The sequence below is a fragment of the Oryx dammah genome, unplaced genomic scaffold (genome assembly GCF_014754425.2).
Source record: "Oryx dammah isolate SB20612 unplaced genomic scaffold, SCBI_Odam_1.1 HiC_scaffold_17, whole genome shotgun sequence".
NCBI classification, from domain to species: Eukaryota; Metazoa; Chordata; class Mammalia; order Artiodactyla; family Bovidae; genus Oryx; species Oryx dammah.
Window position 1 is genome coordinate 8,414,842 of NW_024070201.1, and position 25,605 is coordinate 8,440,446.

At 36.4% G+C, this 25,605-nt stretch overlaps 1 protein-coding gene across 1 annotated transcript in view; it reads right to left on the reverse strand.

The window, feature by feature from the left end:
* Nucleotides 1–25,605, reverse strand: part of CNTN5 (contactin 5) — a 650,920-nt gene that overhangs the window by 111,197 nt on the left and 514,118 nt on the right. The window contains exon 14 of the mRNA XM_040257782.1: nucleotides 1,590–1,748. Coding sequence (XP_040113716.1) covers nucleotides 1,590–1,748 — 159 coding nt within the window. The remainder of the gene's footprint in view (nucleotides 1–1,589; nucleotides 1,749–25,605) is intronic.

Consider the following 25,605-nt stretch of genomic DNA (forward strand, 5'->3'; position numbering starts at 1 on the left):
GCCTATGTTTTGTAAGTCTGGAATTTTAATCTTTATCTTTGCTGAGAATAACTACCTTGTAAGACAGTATATATGCCCACACCATGGTGATTAAAACACCTTAGCTCCATCAGAGCTCTGGTCCCCGTGTCTCTCTCTCTCTCTCTCTTTCTCTCTCTCCTTTTCTTTTTCAGGCTGATCCCCTGGAGCGCAGAGGCTCTCTGAGTTCACTTTCCTGCCCAGGCTTCTAAGATCCTCTAGAGAAGGTGCTCTGTGCCCTCACCCCATCAAGAGGGCACCTGAGGCCTTTGTGAACAGAGCAAGCCCCATGCAGGGGCTTTATTGGCTTTCTCTGTAAACCAAGGAATATCAGCCTCTTTCTCTCCTTTACTTTCTTATCGTCGACTCTGGACCACCAGGTTCCAGTCCATTAAAGGACCTCAACATAACACAAACAAGTTTCTGCTCAAATTTAATTTAAGCAATGAAATGGACCACTTTACTTCTATAACATTCAGATTAATGGAGTTTTACGGTTACTGCACTGAGATATTTTATTGATTTTATATTTCACTTCTATGTAGGTAAATCAGTTTTATATTTAGATAGAAAATAAAGTCACAAATCCATTCTCAGTATGGACAACTGCTTCTGAAGATTACATTTTATAGATACTGCTTGCTTTTCAAATATCAACATGTTAAATAGGTAATAACTATCAAGTGAGTGTAATTTCACATATCCCTGCAGATAGCCACATTTAGAGAGGGAAAGGAAGTTTATTTATAACATGAAAAGAAAGCCATCAGCGGAAAATTATTTTTAAAATAATGCAATTATAATGCAAATAAACTTAGAAGTAAGCATTAAAATGCTATATTATTTTAAATAATGTAATTTTATGTTAGATTTTATTTTTATAAATAAAATGGGTATGTGACTCTAAAGGCATAGAGCAAGGAACTGGAGTAATGGAGCAGTTCTGCATCTGACTGTCTTGGTGGAGGTTTGAATCTATATAATATAACTTCATATAATTTTATGAAACTATTCACTAAAAAAAATTGTACATAAAACCTGGTGAAATTTGAATATGATCTGTGGTTTATAGCATTGTATCAATGTCAGTTTCCTGATTTGATTGTTGTACCATTGTTAGGTAGAATAACTTGGGGAAATTGAGAGATGGGCCCACAGAAAATCTTTGAATTATTTTTTGCAGCTTTTACATGAGTTTAACGTTGCTTCAATAAACAAAGAAAAATAAATAATGTGGTCCTTCCTTGGGAAACAAGGAGAAGAAAACAAAGTGGCTTTCTAAAAAGAAGCAAACAATGGTTAAGATTGTCATGCGTGCCTGCATGCAAAGTGGCTTCAGTCGTGTCCAACTCTTGGCGACCTAGGACTGTAGTCCACCAGGCTCCTCTGTCTGTGGGATTCTCCAGGCAAGAATACTAGAGTGGGTTGCCGTGTCCTTCTCTAGTGTAATATTGTCATAAATAATAAAATTTCCCCAATCCAAAATAATCCTGCTGGGATTGTTAGCAAATATGGCTCATGACATTGGAAGCTGCTCTGTCTGTGTCTGATGTTGTCTTAGAGCCTCTTACCTGTTTTTACCGTTTGCCAGCCCAGGGAGAAGGGGCTACGAGCCTGAAGGTTGTAGGAAGAGATAGGGCTGTGGTTGTCAGCGGCTGGACTCCAGGAGAGTGTGGCTGTGCTTTCGGTGATTTCCTCCACAATCACTATCCCTGGTGGGCCTGGGGGACCTATGGGCAAAAGAGAAGGGAAAAAGTTAAGGTCAAGCCATGATGAGGAGCCATGAGATATTGTATTTCCAATAAGGACCCAATCAAACTAGTAAAGCATTTTAATGAAATACATATTTAGTGATGACCGTTGCCAGTAAAAGAGATGGGATGCAAGTTGATTTCCATGATTTCTGAGGATAATTTAATTATAGATTTTTTTCATAATACTTTGTCCTTGGATACAACCACCAGTTAACATTTTTTATAGACATGCAAAAAAGTAATTAAAAACGAATGTAAGAACTTGAATGTCAATAGCTACTATGACTGCTGAAATCAACCACAGCTTACAGAGGCAGTGACAGAGTAAGAGGCAATGCTACTAGAAACAGAAATGACTCCATCATTACCACAAAGTTACAGGGCCTAATTTTCAGCCAACCTACAGTGTACAAATAGTGTGAATGTACTTACCAAGGAGCTTAAACTCTAACAGGGGAAAAATGAAAGGCTCTTAAATATTGAGAGTTCAGACCAAGCAAGGATATATCCTAGAAGTGAGGCATGGAGAAATGTGAGAAGTTAAAAGAAAGGTGTGATTAGATGATGATGATGATAATGATTTTTTTTTTTTTTGGTGAATGTGAGAAGATGATTAATCAGAGAATATGATTCCCCTTTTGATCATAAAAAATTGGTATGGTATAGAATTTTGTTTATCAATTGAAATGCGTTAGAGTTAACTTCAAGAAACAACCATGATCTGACATGAGATGTATATCCTTGTGTTACTCTTCTAAAATAGTGATTTCTAATAACATTAAAAATATGTATAGTATTCATATTTTAGTGGCTAAGCACAAATGTCAGTTTTCTTCTTAATTCTTTTCTATTCCCTAATATGAACAATCAAAGCTTTAAGGATCTTTTATTTTCAATTAAAAACATCCCACCTGTAAATATTTTAGGTTATTTTCTGATTTAGTCCTTGTTTAGCAAGTTGCTCTCTGGACTTGGTTATTATGAAATCTGAGCAGTAAGTGCTGACCTAGATTGTAAATAGCTAAGAAATGGTGGAGTGCTAAATAGATGGAGACAGTAAAGTCCTCTGAGTAGAAATTTTCAATAATGAAGGGACAAAGTGTTTAAAAGGGTCATCGTACAGGTGACATTCTTAGGAAATGAGAAATGAGCATTTTTATCAAGAGTGAGAAACAGCAGTGGATAGTGGAGACCACAGACTTAGAAGACAAGGACTATTCCATCAAGAAGGTAACAAATATTGGGATTATGAGCAGACATGTAGAGAATAACCATGAGAAGTGGCATTTTTTCCCCCCTTCTGGAGAAACTATGGAAGAAATGGAATATGGAGAGAAAGCTTTTGAAATGTCAAGAAGCTGAGAGTTCATTTGGAAAGTCTCCTTTTTTCACTAAAGAAGGAAAAACACACACACACACACACACACACACACACAAAAAGTGAAGGTGGTTGGGTGAGAGTGGGACTGGGAATTAGAAGACAATGGGAAATGTCTGGATAAGGCCAATGATAAAATGAGGAAAGAAAGGAAGAGTGAAATACAAATATTTGGAGTAGTCTGGAGTTCAAGTTTGCCTCAATAGCACCATTGTTAAGTAGAACTGACCAACTCATCAAGCTTGGGCTAGAAAGACAGGATCAGGGCCAGAGAAAGTGGTTAACTGGGTCAATTCAGGCTTAGTTTATAAATTTGATAACGACTTATCATCAAAGATGCCAATGGTATGAATGACCATGGCCTCAAGGAGGACTAGGGTGTCAAGTGAAGCCAGATTGGTGCTGACAGACAAGAATAAAATAATGAAATTCAGAAGCCAGGTTACCAGGAGGGGAAGATAGAAAGATAAAAATTACATAATTTGAGATTTCAATGTAGGGAACTTTTGATGAAAGTTTGTATTTGTTTGGAATTAAGTGGCTGCTGCTGCTACTGCTGCTAAGTCACTTTAGTCGTGTCCGACTCTGTGCGACCCCACAGATGGGAGCCCACCAGGCTCCCCCACCTCTGGGATTCTCCAGACAAGAACACTGGAGTAGGTTGCCATTTCCTTCTCCAATGCATGAAAGTGGAAAGTGAAAGTGAATCGCTCAGTCGATTCTTAGCGACCCCATGGACTGCAGCCCATCAGGCTCCTCCATCTATGGGATTCTCCAGGCAAGAGTACTGGAGTGGGGTGCCATTGTGGGAATTAAGAAGAAAATACAATTATTATGTCAAGTACTTAGGGAAGAATCCATTCACTTGACGTACAACCAATTTTCAGAGTATTAAAATGGTAGATGAATGTGAAATGTGGAAAATAAATAAGATCCAGTTGCTGAAGATGTCTAGCAAGTTGCTAGACTGTATGACAGGGACATTGAGGTGTGACTATAATGATAATAATATAATAATGATAAGAATATTAACTATAATAATAATAACAATAGCTACCATATCCTCACTGTTATTTTGCAAACATTAGCTTGTTCACTTATTTCTATGTTACTGTGAAGTGGTCATTATAATTCCTGTTTCAGAGAGGATGTGATAGACTCTTAAAGGTCATTTGGTTGATTAAGAATAAATGTTACTTAGTCAATAACATCACTGTATGTTAGGTATTACATGAGGCAGTAGGTGTCAGAGAATCCCTTCTAGTCAGAAGTTACTCACTCAGATCACTGCTAATGCATGGCACAGCAGAGATTTGAATTCAGATTTGTTTCTAAAGCCTGATTTGTTCCATAAAGCAAGGGTTATGGAGATCCTTTTTCCTTTCACTGTTAACTGAAGAAAGTGTTTAGGACTTTGTGGCAGCCTAGGTGTATGAGAAGGAAATGGCACCCCACTCCAGTGCTCTTGTCTGGAGAATCCCAGGGATGGGGGAGCCTGTTGGGCTGCCGTCTATGGGGCTGCACAGAGTCGGACACAACTGAAGCGACTTAGCAGCAGCAGCAGCAGGTATGTGATGGCTACCAGAAAACTTTCTTTCCTCTTGCACATGCAGGTCATGAAGCCCGTTCTTTAAACCGCCTTGAATCTGGGTTGGCCTGTGATTGATTACAGGCATACTCTAGTGATACTGTGGATTTTTTTCTTGTGTGCATGCCTAAATCACTTCAGTCATGTCCAACTCTTTGCGACCCTAAGGACTGTAGCCTTCCAGGCTCCTCTGTCCGTGGCATTCTCCAGGCAACAGTACTGGTGTGGGTTGCCATGCCCTCGTACAGGTGATCTTCCTGACCCAGGGATTGAACCCTCATCTCTTATGTCTCCTTCATTGGCAGATTGTTTCTTTACCACTAGCACCCCCTGGAAAGTCACCATAATACAGCTAATATGGCAATAAAGCAAGTCATGTAACTTTTTGCTTTCCAAGTCCATAAAAAATACTTGTTTACATTATACTATAGTCTATCAAGTATGCAATAAAATTATGTCTAAAAAAGCTTCATTAAACATATTTTATTGCTAAAAACTGCTAACCATCATCTGACTCTTCAATAAGTTGTAATCTTTTGCCTAGTGGAAAGTCTTGCCTCAATGTTGATGGCTGCCAACTGATCAAAGTGGTGCTTGATAAAGGTTGGGGTGACTGTGGCAATTTCTTAAAATAAGACAACAATGAAGTTTGTTGTGTCTATTTACTTTCCCTTTCATGAATGAATTTTCTGTATCACAATGATGTTTACCCATAGTAGAATTTCTTTCAAAATTGGAGTCAGTTCTCTCAAAACTTGTCATTGACTTATTAAGTTTATGTAATATTCTCACTCCTTTGTTGCTATTTCAATGATTTTTCATGGCATTTTTTCAGAGTAGATTCCATCTCAAGAAATTATTTTCTTAGCACTTACATAAGAAGCAACTCTTCATTTGTTAAAATTGTATTGTGAGAATGCAAGAATTTGACTAACAGCTACAACCTACACTTCTAATTTTAATTATCTTGCTATTTCTACCACATCTTCAACCACTGAGGTCTTAAATCCTTCTTTCATTCCTAAATGTTGGAATCAACTCCTTCCAAATTCCTGTTAATGTTGATATTTTTGACCTCTTCCCATGAATCACAAATGCCCTTCATGGCATTAGGATGATGAATACTTTCCATAAGATTTTCAGTTTATTTTGCCTATCAGTGAAATCACTATCTATGGCAGCTGTAGCCTTATGAAATGTATTTCTGAAAAAAAAAAAGACTTGAAATTCAAAATTACTTCTTTATCCATGGGCTGAAGAATGGATATTGCGGTAGCAGGCATTGAAACAGCATAAATCTTGTTCTACATCTCCATCAGAGATCTTGAGTCATCAGATGCATTGTCATAGAGCAGTGATATCTTGAAGAGAAAGTTTATTTTTTTCTGAGTGGTAAGACACAACAGTGGGCTTCAAGTATACAGTATACTATGTTGTAGACAGATATGCTGTTATTCATGTTTTGTTGTTCCATTTATAGAGCACAGGCAGAGTATATTCAGCCTAATTCTTAAGGGTCCTAGGCTTTTCAAAATGGTAAATGAACATTGGCTTCAACTTTCATTAGCCTCTAACAAGAGAGTCAATTTGTCTGTCGAAATTTGAAGTCATGCATTGACTTCTCCTCTCTAGTTACAAAAATGCTAGATGGCATCATCTTCCAATAGAAGGCTATTGTTACTACAATGAAAATCAGTTGTCTATTGGAGCCATTTTTAGTAATTATCTTGCCTAGATCTTCTGGATAACTGGCTGCAGCTTCCACATCAGCACTTACTGCTTCACCTTGAACTTTTATGCTGTGAAGATGGCTTCTTTCTTTAAACCTCCAGAACCAGCCTCTGCTGTCTCAGGCTTTTCTTCTTCAGCTTTCTTCAGTCTTCATAAAATTAAAGGGAGGTGAGGCTTTGCTCTGGATGGGCTTTAGCTTAAGGTAATGTTGTGGCTGGCTTGATCTTCCATCCAGACCCAAAACTTTATTCATATCAACTATAAGCCTGTCTCATTTTCTTGTCATCTTTGTATTCACTAGAACAGCACATTTTATTTCCTTCAAGAATTTTTCCTTTGCTAATTTGGCTAACTAATGCAAAAGGCATAGCTTTCAATTTATCTCAACTTTTGACATGCCTTTCTCTCTAAGCTTAATCATTTCTGGCTTTTGATTTAAAGTGAGAGACATACAACCATTTCTTTCACTTGAACACTTTACAGGCATTATAGGGTTATTAATTGGCCCAATATCAAAATTATTGTGCCTCAGTGAATAAAAAGCCCAAGGAGAGGGAAAGATATAGGGAAACAGATGGTCCATGGAATAATCAGAATGCAAACAACATTTGTTAATTAAACTTGTCTTCTTATATGGGTGTGGCTTATGGTGCCCCCAAACAATTGAAATTGTAGCATCAAAGATCATTAATCACAGAGTACCATAACAAATATCACAATAATTAGAAAGCCTGAAATATTGGAAAAATTATCAAAATGTGATACAGAGACAGGAAGTGAGAAAATGCTGTTGGAAAAAAATTTCAGTAATAGACTTCTTTAATACAGGCTTGTCATAAAGCTTCAATTTGTTAAAAAAAAAAAAAAAAGGCACATTTCCAAAAAGCAATGAAGTGCAATAAAATGAAGAATGCTTATATTTGACCCAAATGGTAATGGTAGAAATGACACAGCATGACTTTTGAGTAGAAGTCATAAGAGGCTTTGCAGCTTCATCCCATATCTCCTGGAATGCTTATGGGGTAGTCCAGCTGCCTGGTTAGAAATCCTGTTAAGCTGATGCTACCACTCTGTCAGGAAGGCCAAATTAGTCATTTGGAAAATCCCACGGAGAGGAGGAGATCCAGCTCACTCTCCCCTATTCCACCACCCCAGCCCAGACACCAGATGCAGTGAATCCTTCAAATGATCCCCACTACCGCCACCATTAGACACCCGTGCACGGGATATCTCTGGTAAGAAACTGGCTGTGGCTGTCCACTGTCAAAGCTATAAGATCAAGTAATGGATGGATTTTTTAAGCCATTAATTTTGGGGAAACAATTGATCATTGGAACAGACTTCAAAATAGTTTGATTTGAGAGTTTGTTCATAGGTAGGGAATTTATCAAGAGAATAATTACCACGCTTTGAAAAAAGACTTGAAATTTAGCTATTGTATTCATATTGGAATAATTATCAACATAATTCATTAGGTTCTTCCATATTGTTCCATTTATCCTGTTCCATTTCATCCATCCTATTCATTCATGTCTTCAAAAAACATTAACAATCACCTATGTGTGAGGTATGATAGGAGATATTATGCAAAATAGCTATTTGCTAATTATGTAAAATGATTTGCCTTTCTGAGTATTAAATCTCTACTAAAATATTTATATTAATTTGCTTAAGAAAGGTATATTTCTTTTAATACGAGGTAATAATTACTATAAATATTTCTTTAAAAAACTTCAGATGGAACCAAAATGAAATTTATAATATAATTAATAAATCCTCAAGTATTTTTCTTTACATATGGCTAACATCCCCAATATAGTCCTAAGTAAAATAATCAGTGATAGCATATATGATTTATATAGCCACAATACTGATTTTAGATGTGCAATCAGTTATAATTACAAACTATTATAAATAATTAATTGTTCAGTAATTATGTAATATTTAAATCATAAACTCTTATAATAGAAAATTAGGCAGTCAGTAAACTGCCTAATAATTAGTACTATATTATGACATGTTCACAAAAAGTGGAATGCAAAATGATGTGTTAATATAAATATAATAATTTGCCAAATGAGTATAGGAAAAGACTTGAAATAAATGCATTAAAGGATAGATGGAAGTTATTGCTTGGAGTTGAAGTTATAAATGATTTAAATTTTATTCTTTATACTTGTTTGGATTTTCAGTTCTGTACAATAAGCGGAAATTATTTAAATGTTTAAAATTATTTTAAAAATCATTACTCTAAAGAATGCCTCCATATTTTGATATCTATATACTATTGTAAGTATATTCTATTTAACTAAACATTTGCTGAATTTCTAGCATATGCGTGCAAAGTACTGTGCTGAGTGGTGAGAGAGAGGCAGGGGAAGTGGTTTGTAGGAGAACAAAATAAGCTTCCAACCCTAGGTGTGTTAAAAATCCAAAGGAAGAGGCACACCTTTTACAAAAACAAATGCCTGGCACTAAAAATATTACATATTTTACATCTCATTATTATACTTGTTACATTGGATAGAGTTATTTTTATATAATTTCCACTTGTCTGAATATTCAACATGATAATTCGTATATATTAGGCCCTCAATACCTAGTAGTAACCTTAGCAACCAGTTACTTGGAAAACTCAGAGCTGGGAACCTCAGCAGTAGCTGCAGGACTAGAAAAGGTAGGTTTTCATTCCAAACCCCAAAGAAAGACAATGCAAAGAATGTTCAAACTACTGCACAATCACTCATCTCACACAATAAAAAGTAATGCTCAAAATTCTCCAAGAGAGGCTTTGGCAGTACACCAACTGAGAACGTCCAGATGTAGAAGCTGGATTTAGAAAAAGCAGAGGAACCAGAGTTCAAATTGCCAACATCTGTTGGATCATAGAAAAAGGAAGACATTTTCAGGAAAACAACTATTTCTGCTTCATTGACTATGCTAAAGCCTTTGATTGTGTTGATCAAACAAACTGTAGAAAATTCTTAAAGAGATACGAATATCGGACTACCTTACCTGTCCTCTGAGAAAACTTTATGCAGGTCAAGAAGCAACAGTTAGAAATGGACATGGAACAATGGACTTGTTCCACACTGGGAAAGGAATATGCCAAGTTTGTATATTGTCATCCTGCTCCTTAAGCTTCTATGCAGAGTACGTCACACAAAATGCCAGGCTGGATGTAGCACAAACAAGAATCAAGATTGCCGGGAGAAATATCAATAACGACAGATATGCAAAACTTATGGCAGAAAGTAAAGAGCAACTAAAGAGCTTCTTAATGAAAATAAAAGAGGAGAGTGAAAAAGCTGGCTTAAATCTCAACTTTCAAAAGCTAAGATGATGACATCTGGTCCTATCACTTCATGGCAAATAGATGGGGAAACAATGGAAACAGTGAGAGACTTTATTTTGGGGGGCTCCAAAATCACTGCAGATGGTGACTGCAGCCATGGAATTAAAAGACGCTTGATCCTTGGAAGGAAAGCTATGACCAACCTAAACAGCATATTAAAATGCAGAGACATTACTTTTGCCAACAAAGGTCCATCTAGTCAAAGCTATGGTTTTTCCAATAATCATGTATTTATGTGAGAATTGGACTATAAAGAAAGCTGAGCACCAAGGAATTGATGCTTTTGAACTGTGGAGTTGGAGAAGACTCTTGAGAGTCCCTTGGACTGCAAGGAGATACAACCAGTCCATCCTAAAGGAGATCAGTCCTGGGTGTTCATTGGAAGGACTGATGTTGAAACTGAAACTCCAATATTTTGGCCACCTGATGCGAAGAGCTGACTCATTTGAAAAGACCCTGATGCTGGGAAATATTGAAAGAGACAGGAGAAGGGGATGACAGAGGATGAGATGGTTGGATAGCACCACTGACTTGATGGACATGAGTTTGAGCAAGCTCCAGGAATTCGTGATGGACAGGGAAGCCTGGTGTGCTGCAGTCCATGGGGTCACAAAGAGTCAGACACGACTGAATAATTGAACTGAACTAAGTCCCTCAATAAATATCTGAAGAAAAGATGGAATGGAGAAGGGAGAGGAAAGAAGAGATGTGGAAAGACTAAAGTGTGATGCTGGGAATTTGAAATACTGTTTAACAATTAGCAATTTTTAAAATAATTTTTATGTACAATAAAAATCCAATCTGATAACCTCTTTCTTTTTGTTAAATCAAAATATATTTGAGTTAATTTTTATTTTTTTCACAATAGACTGTGGTGATAATAAAATTGACAGACTAGGTTCAGAATGAAGAAAATTAACCTTTTCATATTTTATACTAAGTATAAAATATTTTTCATATTTTATAATATACAGTCCATGGAACTCTTCAGGCCAGAATACTGGAGTCAGTAGCCTTTCTCTTCACTAGGGGATCTTCCCAACCCAGGGATTGAACCCAGGTCTTCTGTATTGCAGGTGGATTCTTTACCATCTAAGCCACAAGGGAAGCCCAAGAATACTGGAGTGGATAGCCTATCACTTCTCCAGGGGATCTTCCCAACCCAGGAATTGAACTGGGATCTCCTGCATTGCAGGCAGATTCTTTACCAGCTGAGCTATTAGGGAAGCCCCATTTTATACTAAAGCTCATCATTATTAGAAACTTGGAGCATTAAAGTTACGATCAGATAACTTTCTATATATTTGTAAGTTTGAAATATTATTATGAATATATTATTTTTAAAGTACTCTAAAAAATTACTTGCATGATTTACCTTTTAAAATACATTAAATGCAATATAATGCACCATAATGAAAGTTTAAATGAGTTTAGAGCCATTACACTAGTATTGGTTTACAATGCTCTATTTAGGGATATAAATGTATTAGCATACTGAATTCTGGCTGCAAATAACTTCTGGTATATATTGAGGAGTAAATTACTTTAGAGTTATATAAATGCAATGAACACTTTTTTTTTTTAAGCCTGCTAATGACAGTCATATTTTCAACATCTTTTGACATTTTTATTTTTTTTCTTTTGACATTTTAAAAAAATCAGGGAGTAAATTTTCTCTTCAAAGAATTTTATGACAAACTTATGCAAGATATCTGAAAATAGATTCATAAGAGATAGGATAACAAATATTTGACAGTAGCTAATGTTTGAATGTTATATATATGCCACTAATTTAGAAGAAATCTTATTAATTTTATATGGAGCTATAATGATTCAGTGTCAGATGGTCAGGGATCTGGAAAGTCCCCCTCTTACACTCCCATGACAATGCTGTTACATAGGCTCACTAAAATAAATATTTTGTTTGAAAGTAGACCATTTAGAAAAAAAGGACACAGTCTCTTTATATTTTCATGGTGAGGACTCTGGGCAAATGATAAGACACAAAGGCCCCTAGCAGAAGCCATGTTCTCATGAATTCAGTCCCTCTCAATCAAGGGCTCCCCAGGATGGCCATTAGTTTACTACCAGATCAACTCATTCCACTGACCTAAAGTTCAGTTGGAAAATTATCTTCTCTTGAGAAGCTACGGACTCTAAAGTTGAAAAACATATAAAATATATATCTCTTTGTAATCTCTAAAGTTGTTATTTTTATCCTGGTGATAGGAAATATGGACTTAAAACTTCATGTAAAAGCTAAATAATGTTACAAAGTTTTGAAATGTTTAACCAGAGAATTCTCTGTCTGATTTTGACACCTACTGATTCAACAAATATTTCCACTCAGTTCAGTTCAGTTTAGTCGCTCAGTCATGTCTGACTTTTTGCAACCCCATGAACTGCAGCATATCAGGCCTCCCTGTCCATCACCAACTCTAGGAGTTTACCAAACTCATTTCCATTCAATCGGTGATGCCATCCAACCATCTCATCCTTTGTCATCCCCTTCTCCTGTTGCCTTCAATCTTTCCCAACATCAGGGTCTTTTCAAATGAATCAGCTCTTCACATCAGGTGGCCAAAATATTGGAGTTTTAGTTTCAACATCAGTCCTTCCAATGAACACCCAGGACTGATCTCCTTTAGGATGGACTGGTTGTATCTCCTTGCAGCCCAAGGGACTCTCAAGAGTTTTCAACATTACACTTCAAAAGCATCAATTCCTTGGTGCTCACCTTTCTTTATAGTCCAAATCTCACATCCATACATGACTACTGGAAAAACCATAGCCTTGACTAGACGGACCTTTGTTGACAAAGTAATGTCTCTGTTTTTTAATATGCTGTCTAGGTTTATCATAACTTTCCTTCCAAGGAGTAAGCATCTTTTAATTTCGTGGCTGCAATCACCATCTGCAGTGATTTTGGAACCCAAGAAAATAAAGTCAGCTTCTGTTTCCATTGTTTCCTGATCTATTTGCCATGAAGTGTTGGGACCAGATGCCATGATCTTAGATTTCTGAATGTTAAGCTTTAAGTCAGCTTTTTCACTCTCCTCTTTCACTTTCATCAAGAGGCTCTTTGGTTTTTCTTCATTCTCTGCCATAAGGGTGGTGTCATCTGCATATCTGAGGTAATTGATATTTCTCCAGGCAATCTTGATTCCAGCTTGTGCTTCTTCCATCCCAGCGTTTCTCATGATGTAGTCTGCATATAAGATAAATAAGCAGGGTGACAATATACAGCCTTAACATACTTCTTTTCCTATTTGGAGCCATCTGTTGTTCCATGTCCAGTTCTAACTGTTTCTTCCTGACCTGCATACAGGTTTCTCAAGAGGCAGGTCGGGTGGCCTTTTATTCTCATCTCTTTAAGAATTTTCCACAGTATATTGTGATCTACACAGTCAAAGGCTTTGGCATAGTCAATAAAGCAGAAATAGATGTATTTGTGGAACGCTCTGCCTTTTCCCATGATCCAGTGGATGTTCGCAATTTGATCTCTGGTTCTTCTGCCTTTTCTAAAACTAGCTTGAACATCTGGAAGTTCACAGTTCATGTATTTCTAAAGCCTGGCTTGGAGAATTTTGAGCCTTACTTTACTAGTGTGTGAGATGAATGCAATTGTGAGGTAGTTTGAGCATTCTTTGGCATTGCCTTTCTTTAGGATTGGAATGAAAACTGACCTTTTCCAGTCCTGTGGCCACTGCTGAGTTTTCCAAATTTGCTGGCATATTGAGTGCAACACTTCCACAGCATCATCTTTTAGTATTTGAAAAAGCTCAACTGGAATTCCATCACCTCCACTAGTTTTGTTTGTAGTGATACTTCCTAAGGCCCACTTGACTTCACATTCCAGGATGTCTGGCTCTAGGTGAGTGATCACACCATCATGATTATCTGGGTCATGAAGATCTGCTTGTGTATAGTTCTTCTGTGTATTTTTTTCACCTCTTCTTAATATAGTCTGCTTCTGTTAGGTCTATATCATTTCTGTGTTTATTGAGCCCATCTTTGCATGAAATGTTCCCTTGATATCTCTAATTTTCTTGAAGTGATTTGTAGTCCTTCCCACTCTATTGGTATGTGTTATTTTTTAAGCAAATATATTTTGTAAAAAATAAATCATTTTTATAAGATTTGAGGGACTTTCTATTTTTCTTATTTAGAAGTTTTAAGTGAAAAATTAAACTTGTTAGGATTCAAAATATTAAACAGCTTTGCTGTTAATTGTTTAAACGAAGGTGATAAAATTTAATACCAAATATGCCATGGTATCTTAAATTGGTTCTGTTTTTAAGCCCTTCAATATTGCCTGGGGGCCCTTCTTATCAATGCATGTAGGCATTTGGGTCAGCTTCCCAGAGAGATCAGTTGGTAAAGAATCCACCTGCAATGTCAGAGATCTGGGTTTGATCCCTGGGTTGGGAAGATCCCCTGGAGATGGGAAAGGCTACCCATTCCAGTATTCTGGCCTGGAGAATTCCATGGACTGTATAGTCCATGGGGTCACAAAGTGTTGGACATGACTGAGTGACTTTCACTTGCAGGCATATGGGTCAGAATAAAAGAAAGCAAGCATGGCAGTCACAGAAGCAAAGTTACAAGCATGCCCTTCTAATACCAAATGAAGAGATTTAACTACTGTCTCAAAGGTTAGATTAATGGAGAGAAATAAACACCATAACTCAGACCATGAAGAGTATTTTCTCTTTTCATGAAATATTTTAAATAGATGCATTGAAGCATTCAGTACAAAGGACCATTTTGTGTAGAGAAAATTTAAAAAAACATGTGTAAGTAGTGACAAAATCTTTCATTAAAAAGTCATATTCAGTAACATGAGTAGATTTTCTGTAGCATATCACATGTTAATACCTAGTAGTAACTGCTTGCTAAGGTTTTCATCTTTACAACAGAAAATGAAGACTTATACACTTATTTAAAATGTTATTGATAAGCATATTTATTTTTATGCAAGAAAATGTTTCCTGACTCACTTTGACATGCTGGGCTGGCAAGTACAAGTTCACATAGCATTGCCTCCCTCATTCTTTGCCTTCTTCTCAGATACTTCCTTACATCATTATGTTCCTCATGAAGTTGAGAGAGTGTTCTTATATTTCTCTACACTTTAGGTGATCCTTTCGTACTGTTCTCAATCTCAGGAGAACATTTTTTTTTTTTTAGACCAGGGGTAGTTAAGGATGAAAATGAGAGATAAACAGTTCTAATGATGTTTTGGAAACAAATTTTGTTTCCAATTAATTTGGTAAAGTTCACCATTTACTCTTTCTGTCTTTCCATCAGTTCAGTTCAATTCAGTTCAGTCACTCAGTCGTGTCTGACTCTTTGCAACCTCATGGAGTGCAGCATGCCAGGCTTCCCTGTCCATCACCAACTCCTGGAGCTTGCTCAAACTCATGTCCATTGAGTCAGTGATGCCATCCAACCATCTCATCCTCTGTCGTCCCCTTCTCCTCCCACCTTCAACCCTTCCCTGCATCAGGGTCTTTTCCAGTGAATCAGTTCTTCCCATCAGGTGGCCAAAGTATTGGAGCTTCAGCTTCAGCATCAGTTCTTTCAGTGAATATTCGGGACTGATTTCCTTTACAATTGGCTGGTTGGATCTCCTTGCAGTCCAAGGGACTCTCAAGAGTCTTCTCCAACGTCACATTTCAAAAGCATCAATTCTTTGGCACTCAGCTTTCATTATGGTCCAACTCTCGTATCCATACATCACTACTGAGAAAAACCATAGCTTTGACTAGTTGGACCTTTGTCGGCAAAGTAATGCCTCTGCTTTATAATATGCTGTCTAGGTTGGTCATAGCTTTCCTTCCAAGGAACAAGCGTCTTTTAATTTCATGACTGCAGTCACCATCGGCAGTGATTTTGGAGCCCAAGAAAATAAAGCCTCTCACTGTTTCCATTGTTTCCCCATCTATTTGTCATGAAGCGTGGGACCAGATACCATCCTCATATTTTTTTGAATGTTGACTTTTAAGCGAGCTTTTTCACTCTCCTCTTTCACTTTCATTAAGAGACTCTTTAGTTCCTCTTTCTGCTGTAAGAGTGATGTCATCTGCTAATCTGACGTTATTGGTATTTCTCCTGGCAATCTTGATTCCAGCTTGTGCTTCATCCAGCCTGGCATTTCGCATGAGGTACTCTGCCTATAATTAAATAAGCAGGGTGACAATATATAGCCTTGAGGTACTCCTTTCCCAATTTGTAACCAGTCTGCTGTTTCATGTCCATTTCTATCTGCTGCTTCTTGACTTGCTTACAGATTTCTTAGGAGAAAGGTAAGGTGGTCTAGTATTCTCATCTCTTTAAGAAACTTTCCAGTTTGTTGTGATCTGCACAAAGGCTCTAGCATAATCAATGAAGCAGAAATAGATGGTTTTCTGGAATTTTCTTACCTTTTCCATGATTCAACAGATGTTGGCAATTTCAACTCTGGCTCCTCTGTCTTTTCTAAATTCAGCTTGAAGTTCTCAGCTCATGTACTGTTGAAGCCTAGCTTAGAGAATTTTGAACATTACTTTTCTAGTGAGTGAGATGAATGAAATTGTGTGGTAGTTTGAACATTTTTGACATTGCCTTTCTTTGGGATTGGAATGAAAACTGACCTTTTTAAGTCCTGTTGCCACTGCTGAATTTTCCACATTTGCTGGCATATTGAGTGCAGCACCTTCATAGCATCATCTTTTAGGATTTGAAAAAGCTCAGCTGCAATTCCATCACCTCCACTAGCCTTATTCATAGTGATGCTTCCTGAGGCCCACTTGACTTCACATTCCAGGATGTCTGGCTCTAGGTGAGTGATCACACTGTTGTGGTTATCAGGGTCATGTATAATTCTTCTGTGTATTCTTGCCACCTCTTCTTAATATCTTCTGCTTCTGTTAGGTCCATACCATTTCTGTCCTTTATTGTGCCCATCACTGCATGAAATATTCGCTTGGTATTTCTAATTTTCTTGAGGAAATCTCTAGTCTTTCCCATGCTATTGTCTATGTATGTATCATCATTATTATATATATTGTTATTTTCTTTCTTTTACTGATATATTAATATATATTCATTATGATTATATTTATTATTATTGTTATTTTGTATCTATCATCATCATTAGGTGTGTAACCTGGGCCCTCAGCATGAAATTCTTGTCTCTCTTCACTTAGTCTATTTAATACCTGTTTAGGCTTCAAATTTTAATCTTTCCCCAAATATTACTGCTTTGGAGGAAATTTCTCTGAGTGCCCTGCTTAGGATATTCACTGGATTATATCCATTCATATAGTACCATATACCTCTCATTCACAGCTGAAATCAGATAAAATCTTCTACTTATTTGTGTGACTCTCCTATTAAGTGTAGATTTCCTATTTGAATTTTAGGTACAGTACAGCTGAAACTGTGCTTGTAATTTGCTCACTGTTTTATTCCCACTTCCCAGTAAAGTTCTTGACACCTAGTGTGTTATCACTATAGATTTGTATTAATAATTAATGATTTAATGAATAATTTTTAACATTCTATCACAGCTTTTTGACTATTTTTTACACTGTTTTCTTTCTGATTCAATCAACATATTTAAAAAGTAATATATCTTTACAAAATCATAGTCTATTCTTTAAAATACCCTTAATATATATTTAAAAAAATGATTCTAATTATGCCATGTTCTCCTGGAGTAGGAAATGGTAACCCATCCAGTATTCTTGCCTGGAAAATTCCATGGATAGCAGAGCCTTGTGGACTACAGTTCAAGGGATCACAAAGAGTTGGACACAGTTGAGCACACACATACCCACATGCTGTCTTCTCTTTGTTAAATTGTCTTAATTAGATACCCATCCGATCACAGTGTATCTAAATAGCAACAGCAACCAAGCTATTGCTGCTGCTGCTGCTAAATCACTTCAGCTGTGTCCAACTCTGTGCGAACCCATAGATGGCAGCCCACCAGGCTCCCCCATCCCTGGAATTTTCCAGGTAAGAGTACTGGAGTGGGGTACCATTGCCTTCTCTGAAACAAGCTATTAGCATATTTCAAACTTTGATGAGCAACAAAATCTCTGGTATTTGTAAAAAAACAAAAACAAAAGCAAAACCTAGATTACTGGGCTATACTCAATAGCTACTGAATTTCATTATCTGTGACTAGAGCCTCAGCATTGCAGTTCACGCAAGTTGTCTAGAAATTCCTATATTTTAGGAAAAACTGAGCTAAAGAAAAGAGATTTTGGTTAAAAAGTCATAGGAATCTTATTCCACTTCTGACTCTTTTGTGTAAGAGCTTTATGCAAGTTTCTAAAACTTGGGTAAGTTTCTGAACCTCATAAACTCTTAGTTTTTGTACATTCTATAAAAGGAACAGTAATACCAATATTATGCCATTACTGTGAGGGCTGTGAAGGGTAATATATATGTAACAATAATATATACAACAGTACTTTGTAAACAGCTATGCTAGTATTGGCTAGGTCTTTAACTCAATAACATTGACAATGTCATATGATCTCACAATACTTCATTTTTACCAATAAAAATGAGAACTTATGCAACACACTGATTTGCCAAAATAAACAAGGATGACGTGAAAATGCTTTGAAAAAGAAAAAATATACTGTTACTAATGGATTCAATAATCGATCTCTATCTTCAGGGGAGTTTATGATACAAAGAGGAAAAGCTTATGCTGAAATGATAATGATTTAAGAAACACATATCAGGTAGAAGGTAATGTACTAAATGTTTTGTACTTCCTCTCAAGTCTTTATAGAAAAGTTGGTGTTTTCTATAATACCAGATTCTCTGCAAATGAGAATACTGAGTCTCAGAAAGTACAAGTAACTCATGCAAGAGGACACAATATTCCAATAGTGGCCTTGGAACTCAATTCTGATTCTTAGTCGCATACAGCTTCAGCTTCCCTGGTGGCTCAGACAGTAAAGCATCTGCCTGCAATGAGGGAGACCCGGGTTGGATTCCTGGGTTGGGAAGATTCCCTGGAGAAGGAAATGGCAATCCACTCCAGCTCTTGCCTGGAAAATCCCATGGACGGAGGATCCTGATAGGCTACAGCTGTGACTGAGCAACTTCACTTTCATTTTCACTATATATAGAGTTTTAAGTCTGTGCTGTTTGTTAATACCCAACACTTCTTCACATAATTGAACACAGGCAGAAAACCCAGATTTCAAAAGTTTAACCATTATTATTAGCAGGGACAAATGACTTTTAATAAAGAAGAATATATAGAAGATTATAAAAAATAATAAAAATGGATTTAGAGATAGAAAATGTATATTAGAGATGAAGTGGGCCTTGTGATTGGCTCTCTAATAATATTCACTCCACCTGTCACAATATGGTATAAGGAATTAACCCCTCATTATATATGCATCCCTGATTAGCCTATGCAAATCTTGGAAATCTCACCTGCCTTTGCTGGTGATTGGTTCAGGAAGTTAGATATAAGCCAATTCAGTTCAGTTCAGTTCACTTGCTCAGTTGTGTCTGACTCTTTGTGACCCCATGGAATGCAGCATGTCAGGGCTCCCTGTCCATCACCAACTCCCTGAGTTTACCCAAACTCATGTCCATTGAATCATTGATGCCATCCAACCATATCATCCTCTGTCATCTCCTTCTCCTCCTGCCTTCAATCTATCCCAGCATCAGGGTCATTTCCAATAAGTCAATTCTTCGCATTAGGTGGCCAAAGTATTGAAGTTTCACTTTCAACATCAGTCCTTTCAGTGAATATTCAAGACTGATTTCCTTTAGGATGGACTGGTTGGATCTCCTTGCTGTCCGTGGGATTATCAAGAGTTTTCTCCAACACCGTAGTTCAAAAACATCAATTCTTTGTTGCTCAGCTTTCTTTATAGTCCAACTCTCACATCCATACATGACGACTGGAAAAACCATAGCTTTGACCAGATGGATCTTTGTTGGCAAAGTAATGTCTCTGTATTTTAATAGGTCAATTAGATCATGATAATCTTCTTTTGATTGATGCTTCAGGAGCAAGCATGTGGTCTAAACTGGAGAAATCAGATGAATGAACAGGTATTTGTAGAGGTACACTAGTTTTCTCTCTTGTTGTATATAAACAAGAAAGCATTTGTTGTTGTTTAGTTGCTAAGTAGTGTCTGACTCTTTTATGACTATCCCATGGGATTTCCCAGGCAAGAATACTGGAGTAGATTGCCATTTCCTTCTCCAGGGGATCTTCTCAACCAAAGGATTGAACATGTGTCTCTACTTGGCAGGTGGATTCTTTACCACTGAGCCAGTTGGTAAGCCCCATGGAAAGATTTAACCTCTATTATTCTTGGCAATCAGCCTATGATTACAATGGGCTTTTAGGGGAAGACCAGCATTGAAGATGACTGAGTGGAGAGATGGAACCAACCTGGGTCCTTGAAAGAAACTTGAGACACTGGATCAACCAAAGAAATAATCTGCTTTAGATTTTTGTTAGAAGAACCAATAAATTTCCTTATTGTTGAAGCCAGTTTGAGTTAGGCTTCATATTACTTGCAACTGGAAGTATGCTGAGATACAAAGCATAACAAAACTCTGTGGATTTATGAAGACTGAAACTAGAATAACTCATTTTAGGTGCTAAAACTAGTTATACTAGCATAAATAACCCCCCAAAAGGATCTCCAACAATATCCAATTACTCCAGATAAGCCACTTGTAACTGAAAAATGTCAAGTCAGTTGGGACAACTGAAAGAACAGCTGGCCAACTAGCAGAACATCGCCAGAAAAGCAAATTATACAATGAAACTTCACTTTCATTTTCACTATACATGTACACCTGTGGTGGATTCATGTCAATCTATGCCAAAACCAATACAGAATTGTAAAGTAAAAATTAAAAATAAATAAATAAATTTATTAAAAAAAAAAAAGAAATTACTAAATTGACTTAAACATTTACCTACAACATAATGGAATAATCACTTTTAGATAGAGATTTGGGGCTTATTAAAGATGTAGAATTATAACCAATAAATTTCTATGACAATAAAGTTAAAGTATTGATAATCAGAGAAAGAATTTTGGAGCAATCTTGACCTAAAATTCTATTTTAGAAATCCACTAATAATCTGTGTCATTCTCATTGCTACATTCATTTTTTTAAAAAAAGGGCCTGGGAAAGTTGGAGAAATTGTCATATGAGGACAAAAATGAAAAGCTAAAACTTGACAGCTTTGACTTATAGAAGCTGATTGGATACTAGGGGACCTAAGGTCTTATGCAGGCCTTACCATTTTCTAGCTAAGTGAGTTAGGAATTCACTTTTGTGTCTCTAGCACACACAAAATTTTTCAGGTACTAAAGCTGGAAAGATGGGTTTTCCTGTGAATATTCCAAGAAAACTGTTCCTTTGGCTTAGTATTTGAAGATGGAACAGGTGCCTTTTGTTTGTTTTGGGTGGCAAAAGAGGGTAATAAAACAAATATACCAAATGACTAAAGAATTCAAGGCTTTTTGAAGAGCAGGAAAGTAGATGATTTAAGTTTGGTCAGAGTAGCAAAATTTTTTATGGAGAAAAAGAAGTCGAGGGAAGACCTTGAACACCTGAACAATGAGTTTGAGCATTTTTACAAAGGTAGTGGAGGTCAGTAAATATTTTAAATTTGGAGGTGAACCAACACAGTAGATATTATAAAGGAAGAGTCAAGGATGGGAACGAAGTAGTATTCCAGAATTTCATGCTAAACAAATTGGAAGAAAAATGATATAAAAAGGGCAAAATCTGGAGGTGGATCTCAAAAGTTTTCCTCTCAACTAAAGTAATAAATTATAATTGAAATAATTTTGAAGATAACACTGAAGTGCTAAAGTAGGAAGATGCTAGCTTGGAGACTGAGGAGAGTTTAAAAAGTCAGAAATCATTATTGAGCGATGTGATGGGAAATAAATAACAGCTGAATAGCAACATTACTGAAAAACATTGAAAGCTTATGTGAAATGAAAAACATGATTTTATAGGAGCTGAGTCAACATTCTTCCATTAGATTTTTTTATTGAAACAGGTGATTGAGTTTAAAAGTTGGCGTTATAGGCATCAAGGAAGTCATGAGTTTCAGGTAAGAAATGAATTAGATAAAACTCATAACCATACAAGTGAAGTAGAGTGATGTGAAACTCAGAGAAAGATAATAAATGTGGGAGGCACCTGCGTTTAATTGCAAATTAATTTAAAGCTGTTGTCAGAGGTTTCATGTCTCAAGCTATAGATCAAAATATACATAGCAGAACTCCTGGGATGCAAGCCAGTGGCCCTACAGTTGTAAATAGGAAGAAATAATAAGGCCCTGGCACTCAGAGGGGGCTTCCCTGTTGGCTCAGATGGTAAAGAATCTGCCTGCAATGCAGGAGACCTGGGTTCAATCTCTGGGTCAGAAAGATCCCCTGGAGAAGGGTATGGAAATGCAAGCCAGCATTCTCGCTTGGAGAATTCCATGGACAGAGGAGCCTGGCGGGCTACAGTCCATGGGTTGCAAAGAGTTGGCCACAACTGAGAGACTTTCAGTCACGCTAAAGGGAGTGATATACCAATGGATAATTTAAAAAAAATCTCCTCTTGATATAAAATCTCAGTGGACACACAAACCTTTTCTTTAACACTTCTATTTAATTTCTTACCCATATACAGTTACACTTCATTTTGCTGCACTTTACAAATATTGCTTAAAAAAGAAAATGAAGCTTTGTGGCAACTCTGAATCTAGCAAGTTTATCAGCATTATTTTTCTAACAGCATCTGCTCACTTCATGTTTATGTGTCACATTTTTGTAGTTCTTGGGCTATTTCAAACTTTCTCCCTCTTATTATATTTGTTATGGTAATCTGTAATTTTTGATGTTACTACTACAATGCACTGAAAGTTCACATGATGGTTAGCAATTTTTAGTGATATTTTTAATTAAGGTAATTACATTGTTTTTGAGGCTTAAGCACACTTAAAGGACTAAGCATTTTGTAAGCACAACTTTTCTTTAACTTGAAATACAGTTGATTTACAGGCTGTGTTAATTTCATGTTTACAGAAGAGTGATTCAGTATACTGGGCTATACAGCAGGTATAATAACCTCTAGGTGCATCCATGCTGCTGCAAATGGCAGTATTTCCTTCTTTTTTATGGCTGAGTAATATTTCATTGTATATATGTGCCACATCTTCTTTATTCTTTCAACTGTTGATGGACACAGGTTGCTTCCATGTCTTGGCTATTGTAAATAGTGCTACTAGGAATATTGGGTTGCATGTATCTTTTTTGTTTATAATTTTCTCTAGATATATGACCAAGAGTGGGATTGTTGGATCATAAATAGATCTATTTTTAGTTTTATAAGGAACTTCATTCTGTTCTCCAAAGTGCCTGTACCAATTTACATTCCCATCAACTGTGCAGGCGGGTTTCTTTTTTTCACCATACCCTTTCTATCATTTACTATTTATAGACTTTTTTATGATGGTTATCCTGACTAGTGTGAGGTGATACCTCATTGTATTCTTGATTTGCATTTCTGTAATAAACAGTGATGCTGAGCATCTTTGCTTATGTCTTTTGGCCATCTATATGTCTTTTTTGAAGAACAATCTTTTTGTGTCTTCTGCTCATTTTTTCTGCTGGGTTGTTTGTCTTTTTGATATTGAGCTGTATGAGCTGTTTGTATATTTTGAAGCTTAATCTCTTGTCAGGCTTCTGAGATGGCTCAGTGGAAAAGAATATCCTTGTTAATGAAGGAGACACAGATTCGATCCCTGGGATGGGAAAGATCCCCTGAGGAAGAAAATGTCAACCCACTCCAGTATTCTTGCTTGGGAAATCCCATGTTTAGAGGAGACTGACAGGCTATAGTCCATGGGGTTGCAACAGAATTAGACATGACTTAGCAACTAAACCACCACCACAATAACAACAAATCTCTTATCAGCCAGATCATTTGCAAATATTTTCTCCATTATGTAGGTTGTCTTTTCATTTTGCTTATGATTTTCTTTGCCATGCAAAAGCCTTTAAGTTTTTAGTTCCCATTTGATCATTTTTGTTTTCATTTCCATTCCTCTAGGAGATGAATCCAAAAAGATATTGCTGCAGTTTATGTCAAAGAATGTTCTGACTGTGTTTTCCTCTAGCAGTTTGTAGTACCTGTAGTATATTACATTTAGATCTTTAATTAAGTTTGAGTTTATTTTTGTATATGGTTTTAGAGAATGTCCTAATCATTCTTTTACATGCAGTTTTTCCAGAATAACTTATTTTTTTCCATTGTATAGGCTAGCCTTCTTCATGGTGGATTAATTGACCATGGGTGAGTGGGTTCATTTCTGAGCTTTCTATTCTATTCCATTGATCTGTCTCTTTTGCACTAGTACCAAATTGTTTTGATAACTGTAGCTTTGCCATATAGTCTGAAGTCAAGGAGTTTTATTCCTCCAGCTCTGTTTTCCTTTCTCAAGATTGTCTTGGCTTCTCATAGTCTTTCTCTTTCCATATAATTTTTTAAAACTTTTTGTTCTGGTTCTGTCAAAAATGCCAATGGTAATTTGGCAAGGAGTGCATTGAATCTGTAGATTGCCTTGAGTAGTATATTTATTTTGACAATACTGATTCTTTCAGTCCAAGAACATTGTTCTTGGGATTCTTTCTGGTTGTCATTTTCAGTTTCTTTCTTCAACATCTTAAAGTTTTCTGAGTGCAGTTCTTTTGTCTCCTTAGGTAAGTTTATTACTAGGTATTTTCTTATTTTTGATGTGATGGTAAATGAGATTGCTTCCTTAATTTCTATTTCTGATCTTTAGATGTTAGTATATAGAAATGCAACAGATTTCTCTGTATTAATTTTGTATCCTGCAACATTACTGAATTAGTTGAAGAGCTCTAGTAGTTTTCTGGTAGTGTCTTTAGGATTTTCTATGTATAGTATCATGTCATCTGCAAACTGTTTACACACATGTTTACATCTTTTCCAATTTCAATTTCTTGTATTTCTTTTTCTACTCTGACTACTCCGAGTTCTGTGGCAAGTACTTCCAAAACTAAGTTGAACAAAAGCAGCAAAAGTGGATAGCCTTGCCTGGTTCCTAATCTTAGAGGAAACGATTTCAGATTTCTGCTGTTGACTGTGACATCATCTGTAAGTTTATCTCTGAGTTTATATGGCCTTTGTTATGTTGAAGTAGATTTTCTCCATGCCCACTTTCTGAAGAGTTTTTTTTTTTTTTTAATTAATGAATGGTTAATTTTATTAAAAGCTTTTTCTATATAAGCATAAATTTTATATATACTTGAAAACCAAAACATTTGTGTGACTTTTTATTGTGATATTCACTTTATTGTGGTGGTTTGGAACAAAATCCACAAAATCTTCAAGTATATCTATACTCTGGATTGCCAGAATCTACCATGTGAATTGTTCTTGGTTATTTGAAATTAGTTTTTAATATTTAGAATAGTATTTCCTGTAAGAATGTGTGTATATATGAATGTATGTTGCAAGGAATAGGGTGGAGTGAAAGGAAAATCATGAAAAAAAATTGTTGAGGGACTTAAAGAGATCAGAGCACCAAACTTCAAATAATAGTTTTGTGATTGCAGCCACAGTAAACTTCTGAAAATCTTTTCCCACCACACCACTCCCAGTTTTTCCTCCAACTTTACTGGGTTTGCTTTTCTGCTTATTGACATGTTATATGCCATGACAGTATATTTAATATTAAATGCCTATGATTATT